The 17,289-nt window shown below is 42.7% G+C and overlaps 1 protein-coding gene across 2 annotated transcripts in view; it reads right to left on the bottom strand.

Annotated features, from left to right (window-relative positions):
* Nucleotides 1-17,289, bottom strand: part of LOC140191294 (adhesion G protein-coupled receptor E3-like) — a 133,526-nt gene that overhangs the window by 95,043 nt on the left and 21,194 nt on the right. For both annotated transcript variants that reach the window (XM_072248568.1, XM_072248569.1), the window contains exons 2-3: nucleotides 10,543-10,632; nucleotides 8,626-8,784 (exon numbers count right to left, since the gene is read on the bottom strand). In XM_072248568.1, the coding sequence (XP_072104669.1) occupies nucleotides 8,626-8,784; nucleotides 10,543-10,632 (249 nt within the window). The remainder of the gene's footprint in view (nucleotides 1-8,625; nucleotides 8,785-10,542; nucleotides 10,633-17,289) is intronic.

Here is a 17,289-nt window from a genome sequence, read left to right as displayed (position 1 = left end):
AAAAGTTGAGAAACAGATCAAGAGTAGGTCAATAGGCCCTTCATATCCTGCTCTATTGTACTGTGAGAACACAGCTGAATTGTTACCTCTCCTTCATATCTCCTGCAATGCTGCTGGCACCAAACTCTATTGACTTCCGTCGTTCTTTTGGACCAGTCATCAGCATGGAGAGGGGGGTCCCACTGCATGGGCAGCAGATGGATCTCCATAACAACTCCGCCCTGGCTTGAGCCCTGGAGAGGCCACTCACAGTGACTACCAGAGGAGCAGTACCCATGGTCGACCACGACCGACCAAGGCCACACAGAATGCCTCCATGATCTCTTCAGCCACCTCTTTCTGAACGCTGCTGTGTAGACATTGTGGTCTAGGTGACATATCTATCTTTAGAACTTTCAGTTTCCCAAGAACCTCTCTCTGGTTATGGTAACTTCACATACTTGATAACCCCGACACCAAGAACTTCCACCATACAGTTTGTGTCTTTTCACAGTGAAGAATGATGCAAAATCCTTATTCAGTTTGTCCGCCATTTCATTGTCCTCCAATATTACCCCTCCGGCATAGTTTTCCAATGGTTCAATATCCACTCTCACCTCTCTTTTACACTTTATATATCTGAAGAAACTTTTGGTATCGTCTTTAATATTATTGGCTAACTTACTTTCATATTCCATCTTTACCTTCTTAAAGGCATTTTTATTCATTTTCTGTTGGTTGTTAAAAGACCAGAAGAACATAAGATATAGGAGTAGGAGTAGGCCATTTGGCCCATTGAGTCTGCTCCGCCTTTCAATCACAGGCTGATCCAATTCTTCCAGTCATCCCCACTGCCCTGCCTTCTCCCCATACCCTTTGATGCCCTGGCTCATCAAGAACCTATCTACCCCTGTCCTAAATGAACCCAATGACTTGGCCTCCACAGCTGCTCATGGCAACAAATTCCACAGATTTACCACCCTCCGACTAAAGTAATTTCTCCGCATCTCTGTTCTAACTGGACGTACTTCAATCCTGAAGTTGTGCCTTTTTGTCCTGGACTCCCTTACCATGGGAAATAATTTTGCCATATCTAAAATGTTCAGGCCTTTTAGTGTGGTCTCACGAGTGCCTTATCGAGCCTCACCATCACGTCCCTACTCTTACATTCTATACCTCTAGAAATGAATGCCAGCATTGCATTCACCTTCTTCACCACTGACTCAACCATTAGGGTATCCTGCACAAGGACTCCCAAGTCCCTTTGCATCTCTGCATTTTGAATTCTCTCCCCATCTGGTCTTTTTGTTTATTTCTTCTACCAAACTCTATGACCATACACTTTCCAACATTGTATTTTATTTGCCACTTCTTTGCCCATTATCTTTGTATCATTGGCAAATTTAGCCACAAATCCATTAACCCCATGGTCCAAATCATTGATATTCATAGTAAAAAGCAGTGGTCCCAACACCGATCCCTGTTGAACTCCAGTGGTAACTAGCAGTCATCCAGAATAGGATCCCTTTATTCCCACTCTGTTTTCTGCCGATCAATCAATGCTCCACCCATGAGAGTAACTCCTCTGTAATTCCATGGGCTCTTATCTTGCTGAGCAGCCTCGTGCGTGGCACCTTGTTAAAGGCCTTCTGAAAATCCAAGTACAGTACATCTACTGTATCTCCTTTGTCTACCCTGCTTGTAATTTCCTCAAAAAATTGCAGTAGGTTAGTCGGGCAGGATTTTCCTTTCAGGAAACCATCCAGGACGTTTATCCACCCTCAGACCATTAAGTTTCCTGAGCACCTTCTCAGTCAAAATTTTCACATAGTTTTCACATATTTCACTTCCCTGACACTTATGAATGTTTGATATACTGCAGCTGTCTTCCACTGTGAAGACTGTTACAAAATATGCATTCAGTTCCTCTGCCATCTCTGTATCTGTCATTATAATATCTTCAGCATCATTTTTTATTGGTCCTATATCTACCCTCAACTCTCTTTTACACTTTATACACTTAGAAATACTTTTAGTATATTCGTTTAGCTGCCAGCTTCCTTTCATAAATTATCTTTTCCTTCCTAATGAACTTCTTAAGCTCCTTCTGCGAGGTTTTAAAAATTTCCCAATCCTCTATCTTCCCACTTTGGCTTCCTTGTACACCCTCACACTTGCTCTTACTTTGGCTCTGACTTTACTTGTCAGCCACAGTAGTGTCCTTCTTCCATTCGAAAATTTCTTCTTATTTGGAATATATCCATCTTGCACTTCCCGCATTTTTTGTGAAACTCCAGCCATTGCTGCTCTGCTATCCTTCCTGCTAGTGTCCCGTTCCAGTCAACCTTGGCCTGTTCCTCTCTCATGCCATTGTAATTTCCTTTATTCCACTGAAATACCAACACATTGGAATTTAGTTTCTCCTTCTCAAATTCTGAAGTGAACTCGATCATATTGTGATCACTGTTGCCTAAGGGTTCTTTAATCTTAAGCTTTCTAATCACCTCCGGATCATTGCACAGCACCCAATCCAGCACAGCTGATCGCCTAGTGGGCTCAACAACAAGCTGTTCTAAAAAGCCATCCCTTAGACTTTCTACAAATTCTCTCTCTTGAAGTCCAGTACTGACCTTGTTTTCCCAATCCATTTTCATGTTAAAATCCCCAATGATTATCATGACATTGCCCTTCTGACACACTTTTTCTATCTCCGGCTGTAATTTCTGAAAATCCAAGTACAGCACATCCCGGCTGCTGTTCGGAGGCCTGTATACAACTGACATTAGGGTCCTTTTACCCTTGCCATTTCTTAAGTCAACCCATAGAGACTCTACACTTACCAATCCTGTCATCTCTTTCCAATCAGTTAATATTATTTCTTATGCACAAAGCCACACCACACCTCTGCCTAATAACCTATCTTTCTGATGCACCGTATATCGTTGCATGTTCAACAATCCTTTTGCCAAGTTTCAGAGATAGCCACAACGTTATATTTGCCAATCTGTTGCTGAATTTCAAGTCTGTCCATTTTATTCCTTATGCTGCACGGATTCAAATACAACACTTTCGGTCCAGTATTTGTTGCTTTCTGTTTCATGCTTCTATTGCCCTGTAACTCATTCCACTGGCTGTGATTATGCCTCATCTCCTGCCAGTCCTTTCTATCATTTCTGTTGCACGCTATCTTTGATTTATTTCTGTTTTCCCCTTCCTCAGCTCACTCTGGTTCACATCTCCCTGCCAAATTAGTTTAAACCCTCTCTAACAGCTCTATTAAACCTGCCTGCTAGGATACTGGACCCCTTTGCGTTCAGGTGTAACCCGTCCTTTACGCTTCCCAATCTTCTAACTTCCCACTAATTTTTGCTCTATCATATGCCCTCTATTTCGCTGTTATGTTGGCTTTGGCTTCTCTTGTTAGCCACAGTTGTGTCACCTTTCCTTCAGAATATTTCTTCTTCTTTGGGATGAATATATCCTGTGCCTTCTGAATTACTTCCAGAAATTCCAGCCATTGCTGCTTTGCCATCACCCTGCTGGTGTTCTTTTCCAATCAATTGTGGCCAACTCCTCTCTCATGCCTCTGTAATTCCCCTTACACCACTGTAATATTGATATGTCTGTCTTTATATTTTCCTTCTCAAATTGCAGGGTGAATTTGATCACTTTCCCCTTAAAGTTCTTTTACCTTAAGGTCTCGTATCAAATCTAGTTTGTTGCACAACACTCAATCAAGAATAGCTGATCCTCTGGAGGGCTCAACCACGAGTTGCTGGAAAAATCCATCTCATTAGCACTCTAGAAATTCCCCCTCCTTTATTTCAGCACCAACTTGTTTTTCCCAATCTACCTGCATATTGAATCCCCCCATGACTATTGTAGCTTTGCCCCTTGGACATGAATTTTCTATCTCTTGCAGTAATTTGTAGACCACATTCTTACCATGAATGTCGACTGGAATATCTTCCATGATGAGGATGTCTCCGAGTTCACTGATGGAGTCATGTGCTTCATCCAGAAGTGTATCAAAAATGTTGTCCCCCAAAAGTCGGTCAGGGTCTTCCCGAACCAGAAACCCTGGATCAATAGTTACGTGCGAGTAGCACTTATAGCGCGACATCGAGTTTACATCGCTGGCAATCAGCTCCTCAGGAGAAGCAGCTATGATCTATGCAAAGCTATGAAAGCTGCGAAACAACAATATAGGGTCAGGACTGAGACAAGATTCACAACAAATAGAACATGCGACTTCTGGCAAGGGCTGCATCCCATCGCAGACTTCAAAGCCAAATGTTGTGGTGCCACCAACATCGTGGCCTCTCTCCCGGATGAGCTCAATCACTTTTATGCTCGGTTCGATGTCGCTAACTCTGAGACCCCGAAGAAAGCCACCGCTACAACCTGCAACCTGGTCATCTCTGAGGCTGAGGTATGCAGATGTTTCCAACGAGTGGACAGTCGCAGGGCTGCGGGACCGGATGGCATCCAGTGAGAGTACTCAGGATGTGCGCAGCACAACTGGCAGGTGTATTTACTGACATTTTTAATCTCTCCCTCTCCCAGTATAGAGTGCCCTCCTGCTTCAAATTATCCACCATTGTCCCTGTACCAAAAAAGACCAAGGTAACATGCCTGAACGACTGGCATCCTGTCGCAGTCACCTCAATAATAAGCAAATAGTTTGAGAGGCTGGTCAAGGATTACATCTGCGGCTTGCTACCACCCATACTGGACCCCCTACAATTCACCTACCGACACAACCAATCGACAGATGACGTAATAGCCACTGCTCTACATACCATCCTTACACATCTGGAGAAGAAGGATGCTTATGTGAGAATGCTGTTCTTGGACTACAGAGGAGCATTCAACACCATAGTTCCATCCAGGCTCGCTAAGAAGCGCAGCGACCTCGGCCTTGTCCCTGCCTTGTGCAGCTGGATCTTGGACTTCCTGTCAGATCCCAGCAGGTTGTAAGAGTGGGCTCCTTCACCTCCACCCCTTTGACTCTCAATACAGGAGCCCCTCAGGGCTGTGTACTGAGTCCCCTCCTTTACTCCCTGTATACCCATGACGATGTCGCCACTCACAGCTCTAATCTGCTAACTAAATTTGCCAACAACACTAAATTGATTGGTCTTATTTCAAACAATAATGAGGTGGCCTGCAGGGAAAAAGTCATCTCTCTGACACAGTGCTGTCGAGAAAACAAGCTGTCCCTCAATGTTGCAAAAACAAAGGAGCTGGTTGTGGAACTGGGGCTGAGAGGGTAAACAGATTTATGTTCCTCAGCATCCACATCACCGAGGACCTCATGTGGTCCCTACACAACAGCTGTGTGGCGAAAAAGGCACAACAGCACCTCTTTCATGTCAGACGGTTGAGGAAGTTTGGTATGGGCCTCCAAATCCTAAGAACTTTCTACAGGGGCTCAATTGAGAGCACCGTGACTGGCTGTATCACTACCTGATATGGGAACTGTACCTCCCTTAATTGCAGGGCTCTGCAGACTGTGGTGCGGACAGCCCAGTGCATCTGTAGTTGTGAACTTCCCATGATTCAGGACATTTATAAGGACAGGTGTGTAAAAAGGGCTGATATGATCATTGGGAACCCAAGTCACCCCAACCACAATCTACTCCAGCTGCTACCATCCAGGAAACAGTACCGTAGCATCAAAGCCATGACCAACAGGCTTCAAGACAGCTTCTTCTACCAGGTCATCAGACTGATTAACTCATGCTGATTTGAGTGTACTCTATATTAAATTGACTGTTCTATTTATTATAAATTAATACGATTGCACATTGCACATTTTGACGGAGATGTAACATAAAGATTTTTACTCCTGATGTATGTGAAGGATATAAGAAATAAAGTCAATTGAATTCAATTTGAGGATGTGTATGCAACTCCCATCAGGGTCTTTCTACCCTTGCAGTTCCTTAGCTCTATCCACAATGATTCAACACCTTCTGACCCTGTGTGTGTACTGCTTTGGATTTCAAGCATCTGCAGACTGTCTGTGTCTGTCTGTGAAATTTAAGATAATAGATCTTTGCATTCACAGCTGAAATCCCAATGTTAAGGAAAGAAGTTCTCTTTGAAGTTTTCTTTACCAGCTTTTGAGCTGAATTTGTCAAGAAGAAGAGAGAATATCTGGTGTCATGGTCTTATGGTATCATAATTAAACAAATACACACCATAATTTTTTTTCAGTTTCTGACAGGAAAAAACTGAAATAGTATTTGGAGTACTGCTGGGAAATTATTTCTTCATATGTACTGAATGCCCTGTTCAGGCAAAAGATTTCTATCCTGAAGACTTTCAATTATTTTGCAACAAGAAAGCCACATCGGTTATGCTTTCATAAATGTTCGTGCCCTCCCTGCTGATTGTGGAATGTTCTGAGCAGACCCCTTTTGTGCTGTAAACAGCAGCAAAGCACAAATGTGCAGAGAGCTGGGGAAGAAGTAAAGGGCTTTTGTGATACTTGAAAGAAAGTAAAGATTTTATCAAGGCAAAGTAGGCACTAGTATGTACATATATAAATTTTGATTTAAGCTTTTGGTTCATAACCAAAAATGCTCCACTTTGCTGGATCCAAAAAAGGAAGGTTTCCTATATTGAACTAGAAGTAAAATCTGTAAATAAATCTCAAGGTCTAATTACAAACGTCAAATGCCCAAATAAACAAGCAATAAGTAAATGTCCAAACACACATTCCAATACTTCAGCCGGTCCAGATACCAAGGAAGAATCAAGTACTAATTAATCAACTGTGTAACAAGCATCGTAGCAAACAATAAACAATTCAGAACACCACTCATATCAGACGCACCAAACTAAATCAACCCTCGAATCTTTTGGCTAATGCTTCATCTGCCAGCCATGCATTCCCACTGGTGTGTCTTGTGTGTGTCTAAGCTCCAGCGTTTGTGGTATTAATATCAAGGCCATGCCACACAATGCTATTTCATGCCATTTGAACCATAATCTGTCAGGTTACATGCATTGTTTGTATCTTGGTAAGTATTCAGTTCCATGAGAATTGCCTTGGCTTCCAAACTAGAAGACAACAATCTGTGCAGATTGGAAATAATGTCTCCACCTCATTGACAACCAACACTCATGCAGCTCAGGGATGTGTGCTTAGCCCTCTGCTCTACTCTCTCTACACTCGTGACTGTGTGGCTAGGCACAGATCAAATGCCATCTATAAATTTGATGATGATACAACTATTGTTGGTAGGATCCCAGATGGTGACGAAAAGGCATAGCGAAGTGAGATAGATCAGCTAGTTGAGTGTTGTCGCAGCAACAACCTTGTACACATCAGTAAGACCAAAGAACTGATTGTAGACTTCAGACAGAGTAAGATGAAGGAACACACACCAGTCCTCAAAGAGGGTCAGAAGTGGAGAAACTGATCTCTTTCCAGTTCCTGGCTGTCAATATCTCCAAGAACCTAGCCTGGTCCCATAGAATATGGTGAGAAGGTATGATGAGTTTGAGTGGGATCCGGGATCAGCCATGATGTAATGGTGAAGCAGACTCGATGGGATGAATGGCCTTATTCTGCTTCCATGTCTTATGGTCTTATATCCACGCAGTTATAAAGAAGGCAAGACAGTGGTTACATTTCAGAAGGATTTTGAAGAGGTTTGGTATGTCACCAAAAACTCTTGCAGATTTCTACAGATGTTCCATGGAGAGCATTCTAACTGGCTGCATCACCATCTGTGATGGGCATGAGGAGCTACTACACAGGATCAAAGTAAGCTGCAGCAAGTTCTAAAATTAGTCAGCTCCATCACAGACACTAGCCCCCATAATATCCAGGACATCTTCAAGTAGAGGTGCCTTAGAAAGACAGTGTCCATCATTGTAGACCCCCACCACCCAGGACATGCCTCTTGTCATTGTTACTATCAGGAAGGAAGTACAGAAGCCTGAAGACACACACTCAGTGATTCAGGAACAGCTTCTTTCTCTCTGCCATTCGATTTCTGAATGAACATTGAGCACATGAACACTACCTCACCACTTTTTTATTTCCAATTTTTTGCACTACTTATTTAATTTAACAATATTATATATTTTGAACAGCTTTTCTATACTATTATCATGTATTGCTTTGTACTGCTGCCACTAAGTTAACAAATTTCATGACATATGCTGGTGATATTAAACCTGATTCTGATTTTGAAAAATCTGCCATCATTTCTCATCTGATTGAATTACTTGATTCACAGATAGAAATCACCTCTTAGCTTTTGTTCCTAGAGACAGAAAAGTCCACAACAGGATTAGAGCAGATGAATAGAGGCAATCTTATTAACCTCCCATGAGTAGAGAGTTCAAGGTCTGGAGGGAATATGAAGAAAAACTGAATCAATTGGAGATTTGATTTAAATCGCCAGGGAAAGCAGGGGAACGAGACTTGTATATGGGCCATTGGCAGAGACATTGCAGCAACATTGAAATAGTTGCAGGAGGCTTGACTTTTCAGTATTCCCACTTTATACCTGAAAAGAACAACACGACGTCTTCTGACTGATCCATGCTAAGGTCAAGGGAAAACTTCGGAATGCGTCAAAAAGTAAAGCACTGAATATCAAAAATATGAGTGTTATTACTCACCTATGCAGTTTTCCTGCTCTGTGAAGTTACTTCCATTGTTTGAGTTCAGATATCCTTCTTTACATTTACAATAGAAGCTTCCCTCTGTGTTGTAACAAACAGCATTGGCACCACATAAAGCTTCTACAATGTCTTTCCCTCCAGAGCACTCATCGTCATCTGAATTGAAGAGAAAATGATTCAAGGTTTAATAAAAGCTCAAAAATGTATGAATTACGAGTAAGAGTCAGCCAACTGTCATACTCCTTTACTGATCATGCCTGATCCTATCCCTTCTCATGCAACAACTTCCCAGATACATTTAGGACCACAGGGTCTAATGAAAGGAGGGAACTGAACAAACTCAGTATTTGTGGAAAATGGTATTAAAAATATTGAAAGGATTAAATACTTCTAAATTCCCAGGGCCCAATAGACTGCATTACAAGTACTTTAGGAAGTGACACTAAAGTTGTTCAATGTATTGGTGATCACTTTCCAGCTTTGTTTAGTTCTTGAACAGTTCCAGTTAACAAGGGCAAATGTAACCCTAGCATTTACAAAGGTCGCCAAGATAAAGCAGGAACTCATAGACCATTTAGGCTGACATCAATGACAGGGCACTTGAAGAATGACTAAACTGGACAAACTCAATGGGGATCTGTGAAAAATGAGGATGCATAAGGGAGAACCAGTGGATGTGGAGTATTTAAACATCCAGAAAGCTGTTGCTAATATCCCACAAAAATTAAGTCAACATGGGATGAGGGCAAGGTGCTGATCTAGTTAAAAAAATATTTGGCCCACGAGAAATAGAAATAAACATGGTTTCTTCTGAGTGGCAGTCACTGGGTTAAGTACCACAGGGATCATTGTTGGAACCCTAGTTGCTTACCATAAATTAATGATTTGAATGAAGGAATTAATAGTACTTTCTCTAGTTTTACAGATAACACAAAGCTGGGTGGGAATATCAGCCTAGAGGATACAGAAGACTCAAGGTTCATTAACAGGAAGAGGGAATGCCTAGATACGAGGCTGATGCAGAACAATATGAATAATTTGAGGTTATCCACTTTGGAGGCAATATATCAGGAAGGCAGATTATCTGAATGGTGGAAAAGAACAGTTACAACAGGACCTGGATGTCTTCATGCAGATGCAGCAGGTGATAGGTCAAAAAATGGTCTACTCACATTTGTTACAGGGAATTCGAGTATTAAAAGTAGAGATGTGCAGAACCGTAATGAGCCTGCACCTGGAGTATCATGTACAGATCTGGTCTCCTTATCTGAGGAAGGATGTTCTAACTATGAAAATAATTCACCAAAGGTCCACTGGACAGATTCCTAAGGTAACAGGGCTGATGCCTGGAGAGTTGTATCAATTAGTGACATACTCACCAGAGTTTAGAAGAATGGGAATGCTAACAGGACTGGGAGATAAGGCGCAGTCTGAATGTTCCTGATGGCTAAGGAGTCTAGGAACAGGAGTCATAGTATAAGAACTTATTTATTTAAGTCAGGGAGGGAGAGAGACTGCTGAATCTGTGAAATGTCCTGCTGCAGAAACAAGTTGAAGCCTAAACATGAAATATATTCCAGAAGTTAGATTTTTTTTAGGGCTATGGGGATCAAGAGGAGACGAAGCAGGAATGAGGCACTGAAAGTGAATGATAGGTCATGATCATATTGATTGGCGGAACTGACTTACATTCCTGCTTCAGTGTTTCTGTGACATCTGTCCCAAAATCACTGTATAGATGTATGTGTTTGGACACCACAGCCTCCCATTCATTTCAGAATCAGGAGATTATTTAGTTGTGAATGGCCCAGGAAAATATGTTGTTTATTTCTTTTTCTGGGCTTTGGCTGACAGGTGCAGGGAGAATGAACAATAAAGAGATTTTTTGAGTGAAAATGTTGTATTCTGACTCACCAATACAGCCACTAATATTACTCTGTTGAATGTATCCATTCGGACACTGATTGGGTACAACTTGAATCCTTATGTGACTGAAGTATATCACTAAAAGAAACCAGAAAAAACTTGATAAGAATCCATTTCATACTTCATTCCACTCCTACAGAGCTACAAGGAAGGAAAGGAAACATAGTTAATGCTTTACCAATTGACTAAATTTAGAGAAAAGCTCTGTGACTCTGCAAAGATGTGATCAATAAAATTACTTAGAGCTGTTCGATGCCTGATTCCTTGGGAATTAATCGTAATGAGTTCATCAGGTGCATGGTATGCCAGCATCTTCATGAAGGTTTACCAGCATGTTGCTGGAACTCAAGGCACTGAATGATGGAAAGAGATTGAGCGGGATGGGATTTTATTCTTTAGGGAGTAAGAGAATGAAGGGTCTTATTGCCGAGGTGCAGAAAATCATGGAAGTTATAGATAGGATTAATGTATATAAGTTATTTTTCACAGAACTGGGGAATCAAGTTCAGGTGACATAGGACTGGGGTGTGAGGGGAGATATTTAAGAACTTAAGGGGCAACTTCCTCACAGAGTCCATGTGTGAAATGAGCTGCCAGAGGAAGTGGTTGAGGCAGGTACTTTAACAACAGTTAAGAGGCGCTTGGGCAGGTGTATGGACAAGAAAGGTTTACAATGATATGGGCTAACCACAGGCCAATTGGTGGCATGTTGACATAAACCAGCTAGGCTGAATAAGATCACAACCATAATATTCCCCTGAACATCACATTTGACCTTGAATGGGAAGTATAGCCACAGTCATTCAGCAATGGTTTAACCTCCTGGAAATTCTACTAACTGCAAACCCCCAATTTCAAATGACTGAACCGATTCACCAACAGCTTTTCAAGAATATTTAGCTATAGTTATATATTCCAGCATTGCTGGCAATACCTGAAGCCTGAAATATTTACACTGTAAAATTGATTCGATGTCTGTGGCAATAAGGTTTCTTTGCCTAAGTGAGCAAAGGAGAGGTTTGGAATAACATGCAGTTTCAAGGGTAGAAGTATTCGAGGCTACTGAAATAGCCTGAAACAATGACAAATACATTAAAATAGAGCCAACTTTTGTTTCTTTAATCTACCACTGGATAACTCAAAGTGCCTGTTGAGTTTGTAAGGTCGATGTTGTACACAAAAAACTTATCCAAACAGCAAAATAGTGTGCATAGAACATAATAGCACAGGTCCTTAGGCCCAGGGTTCGGCCAAACCAATTAAAGTAGTGATTAGAGTAGTAAAGTAGCCAACCAAACTAATCCCTTCTGTTTGCACAATGTCCATATCATTCCATTTTCTTCACATTCATGTGTCAATCTAAATTTCTCTTAAAAGACTTTAACATATCTGCCTCTACCACTACCCCACGCAGTGCATTCCCAACACACTCCACTCTCTGTGTAAAAAACTAGCCCTTACACCTCCTTTGAAATTATTCCCTTTCATCTTTAATGAATACCCTCTGGTCTTAGACATTTCAACCCTGAGAAAAAGATACCATCTGTCAACTCTATCTACGTCTCCTGTAATCTTATAGACTTCTATGTGATCTCCCCACAGCCTCTGCACCCTCTCTAAAGCCTTGACATCCTTCCTATAATGGGGTGACCAGAACTCTATGCAATACTCCAGATGTGGCCTAACTGGAGTTTTATGAAGAGCTTTATATGCACTGAGGAATGGACAGTCAACATTTCTGTTTGTGACCCTTCATCTGAGTCCAAATCGAAAGCTTTCAAACTAAAATGTTGATTGCCCATTTTCTCCACAAATGCTGCATGACTTACTAAATTCCTCCAGTGTTTTCTATGTTGCTCTATATTCCTGCATCTGTAGCTCCTGTGTCCCATGTAGAGTGATTGGTAAATCACTGAAAGAATAATCTTGAGTATGGACAAAAAAAATCGCATCTTTGTAAGTGGAGTTGAAAAAACATGAGTTCTGGAAAAGGTGGTCATGAGGCTACTTAACCATCATGGTAAAGACTTAGCCATTTCACTGACGTTCTTCAGAAAAGGAAATCTGTCCCTCTTACCTGGGTTGGCCCTTTCTGACCCCAAATCCTCTGTTATATGGATAACTCTTAGATGCCTCCCAAATTCAGGGGCAAATCATGATGAAAAATAGATATTGACTATCCAGTGACATCCAATTGATTTGTAAGTAGTAGAAAAATAGACATTCAAGATGAGGTAGTAAAATAGATTAGACATTGGCTTTGTGGGAGAAGCCAGAGAGTTTTAGTACATACAGTAATTGCCTCTCTGACTGGAGGCCAGTGAATAGTGGGGTTCTGCAGGGACTGGTGCTGGCTCCATTGTTTGTTTTTCATCTATGTTTGTTTATCATCAATGATCTGGATGATAAGGTGGTTAACTGGATCAGCAAATTTGTGGACAACACCAAGACCGAGGGTGCAGTGGACAGTGAGAAAGATTATCAGAACTTGTAGTGAGATCTGGATCAGCTGGCAAAATAGGCTGAAAAATGGCAAGTCGAATTTACTTCAGACAAGTGTGAAAGTGTTGCAATTCAGCTATGTAGAACAGTTTATGTTCAAAGCCTTCCCCGGTCATATCCCCTAACACTTCCTCCTCTATACTGACAATTGCATTGGCGCTGTTTTGTGCACCTATGCTGTGCTCGCCAATTTCATCAATTTGCTCTAACTTCCATCCTGCCCTTCAATTCACTTGGGCCATCTCTGACACCTCCCTCCTCTTTCTTGATCTCTCTGTCTCCATCTCTGGAATCCAAATATCAACTGACATCTTTTATAAATTTACTGACTCCCATGGTTATCTTGACTATAATTTTTCTCACACTGTCTCCTGTAAAAATACTATTCACGTCTCAGTTTCTTCGCTTCGGCCTCATCTGTTCCCAGGATGTGGCTTTCCATTCCAGGACATCTGAGATGTCCTCCTTCATCAAAAAATGGGGTTTCACTCCTTTTGCTATTGATGCTGCCCTCACTTGCATCTCCTCCATTTTCCACACATCTGTGTTCATTACATCTTTCTGGTGTTGTAAAGGTGACAGAGACTACCCTTGCCCTTACCTACTGCTCCATCAGCTTCCACATCCAACACATTATCTTTTGCAACTTCCAGCATCTCCAAAGAAACCCCATCACTAAATATATCTTTACCTTCCCCACTTCACTTTCCACAGGGATTGCTCCCTCCGTGATTCTCTTCCCCATTCGTTCCTTCCCACTAATCTCTTTCCAGGACCTTATCCATGCAAGAGGTCTAAGTGCTACCCCTGCCCATACACCTCTTCCCTCACCTCCATTCAGGACCCCAAATAGACCATCCAGGTGAGGTAACAGTCCTTCCATGAACCTACTGGGTCGTCTATGGTGTCCAGTGCTTCCAATATGGCTTCTTTTATGTTGGTGAGGCCCTTTGTAAATTGGAGGACCTCTTTGTCCAGTACCTCTGCACTATACCCCAGAAGCAGGACTTGCCAGTGTCCAAACATTTTAATTCTGATTCCCCTTCCCTTTCCAATATGTGAATCCATGTGTCCTCTTGTGCCAAGATGAGGCCACCCTCAGGGTGGATGAGCACACCTTATATTCTGCCTGGGTACCCTCCAACTTGATGGTACGCATATCGATTTCTCCTTCTGATGAACAAAAATTCTCCCCCCCCCCACCTTCTATTTCCCACTCTGACTGTTTACTTCTTCTCACCTGTCTAATACTTCCCCCTGGATTCCCTCCCACTTCCCTTTCTCCTATTGTTCACTTACCAACCCTATCTCTTCTCCAGCCTTTGGCCTTTCCCACCAGCTGGCTTCACCTATCACATTCTTGCAATCCTCTTTCCCCTCTCCCCACCTAATTCAAGCATCTCACCCCTTCCCTCTCAGTTCTGCAGAGGGATCTTGGCCCAAAATGTCAAACTTTTCCATAACTGCTGTCTAAGCTACCGAGTTCCTTACAAACAAGAGAAAATCTGCAGATGCTGGTAATCCAAACAACACACACAAAATGCTGGAGGAACTCAAAAGGCCAGGCAGCATTTATGGAAAAGAGGATAGCTCACCTCCTCCCACCATGTTACTTGTATTACAAACCCATGGACCCTCACAGCTACCTGGAGTACACCTTCTCCCATCCCTTCTCTGAATTCCTCTGTCTCTGCAGCATCCGCCCTCAGGATGAAGCTTTTCATTCCAGAACGAAAGAGATGTCCTCCTTCTTCGAAGAAAAGTGCTTCCCTTTCTCCACCATCAATTCTGCCCTCAACTGCACCTCTTCCACTTCACGCAGGCCTGCTCTCAACCCATCCTCCTGCCAACTGCACCTCTTCTATTTCACACACACCTCCTCTCACCCCATCCTCCTGCCAACCTACCAAAAGGTGTCCTTTTGTCCTCACTGACTACCCCACCAGCCTCCATGTCTAGCACATAATCCTCTGCAATTTCCGCCATCTCTAACCGGATCACAGCACCAAGCCCATCTTTCCCTCCACCCCACTTTCTAGTTTCCACAGGGATCACTCCTTACAAGACTCCCTTGTCCATTTGTCCTTCCCCACTGATCTCCCTCCTGTCACTTATCCTTGCAAGCGGAACAAGTGCTACACCTGCCTCTACACTTTCTCACTCACTAACATTCAGGGCCCTAAACAGTCCTTCCAGGTGAGACGACACTTCACTTGTGAGTATTTTGGGGTCATTTACTGTGTTTGGTGCTCACGGTGTGGCCTCCTGTATGTCACGACCCAATTTACATCGGTGGTGCGCAAGTGGAACAGGTCAAAGGCTTTAAGTTCCTCGGGGTCAATATCACAAATGACCTGACTTGGTCCAACCAAGCAGAGTCCACTGCCAAGAAGGCCCACCAGCGCCTTTACTTCCTGAGAAAGCTAAAGAAATTTGGCCTGTCCCCTGAAACCCTCACTAATTTTTATAGATGCACCGTAGAAAGCATTCTTCTAGGGTGCATCACAACCTGGTATGGAAGTTGTCCTGTTCAAGACCAGAAGAAGCTGCAGAAGATCGTGAACACAGCGCAGCACATCACACAAACCAATCTTCCGTCCTTGGACTCACTTTACACCGCACGCTGTAGGAGCAGTACTGCCAAGATAATCAAGGACACGACCCACCCTGCCAACACACTTTTCGTCCCTCTTCCCTCTGGGAGAAGGCTCAGGAGATTGAAGACTCGTACGGCCGGATTTGGGAACAGCTTCTTTCCAACTGTGATAAGACTGCTGAACAGATCCTGACTCGGATCTGGGCCGTACCCTCCAAATATCTGGACCTGCCTCTTTGTTATTTTACACTACCTTACTTTCCATTTTCTATTTTCTATTTATGATTTATAATTTAAATTTTCAATATTTACTATCGATTTGTACTCCAGGGAGTGGGAAATGCAGAATCAAATATCGCTGTGATGATTGTATGTTCTAGTATCAATTGTTTGGCGATAATAAAGTATAAAGTAAGTATCACTGAGACCTGATGTAGATTGGGAGACGTTCCGTCCACCAGACAAATCGGGATCTCAGAGCGGCTGCCCACTGTAATTCCACTCTCCATTCCCATTCTGCTCTGTCTATCCATGGCCGCCTCCTTTGTCATGATGAGGCCACACTTAGGTTGGAGGAACAACACTTTATACTCTGTACCCTCCAAAATGATGGCCTGAACATCAATTTCTCGAACTTTCGGTAAAGCCTCCCCTTTCCCCTTTCACTATTCTCCATCCTTTTTTCCTCTCTTACCTTATCTCCTTGCCCACCCATCTCCTGCCTCTGGTGCTCCTCTCCTCTTTTCTTTCTTCCATGGCTTTCTGTCCTCTTTTATCAGACACCCCTTTCTCCAGCCCTGTATCTCTTTCAACAATCAACTTCCCAGCACTTTACTTCATCCCTTCTCCTTCAGTTTGTGTTTCTCTCTCCCCTTTCCCCACTTTTTAGAATCTACACCTCAGCTTTTTTTCTTCAGTCCTGTTGAAGGGTTTTGGCCCGAAGTGTCGACTGTACTCTCTTCCATAAATGTTGCTTGATCTGCTGAGTTCCTCTAGCATATTGTGTGTGTTGCTGAGTTCCTCCAACATTTTTTGTGTGTTGCTTTTTCCACTGAGGTTCAGTGGGACTACAACTAGAGGTCATGGGTGAAGGGTGAAAGGTGAATCGGTTAAGGGGAACATGAGCGGAAACGTCTTCATTCAGATGGTGGTAGGAGAGTGGAACGAGCTGCTAGAGCAAGTGGTACGTATGAGCACAAATTCAATGTTTAAGTGAAGTTTGGATGGTATGGGGATGTGAGGAGTATGGAGGGCTAAGTATTGTTAACAGTTTTTGGTCCCATATCTCAGAAAGGATGCGTTGTCATTGGAGGGAGTCCAGACAAGGTTTACGAAGATGATTCCAGGAATGAAAAGGTTAACATATGAGGAGCGTTTGGCAGCTTTAGGCCTGTACTCACTGGAATTTCAAAGAATTAGGGGGGAACCTCATTGAAACTGACTGGATGTTGAAAGGACTAGATTGGGTGGATATGGAGGAGATGTTTCCTATGGTGTGGTATTGAGAACTAGAGGGCATAGCCTCAAAATTGAGGGGTAACCCTTCAGAAGTGAGGTAAGGAGAATTTTTTTTTAGCCAGTGAGTAGTAAATCTGTGGAATGCTCTGCTACAGACTGTGGTGGAGGCCCAGCCTGTG

The sequence above is a fragment of the Mobula birostris genome, chromosome 32, assembly GCF_030028105.1.
Source record: "Mobula birostris isolate sMobBir1 chromosome 32, sMobBir1.hap1, whole genome shotgun sequence".
Lineage (NCBI taxonomy): Eukaryota > Metazoa > Chordata > Chondrichthyes > Myliobatiformes > Myliobatidae > Mobula > Mobula birostris.
Note: the sequence above shows the minus strand (reverse complement) of the source record. Positions and strands in the feature narration are given on the sequence as shown.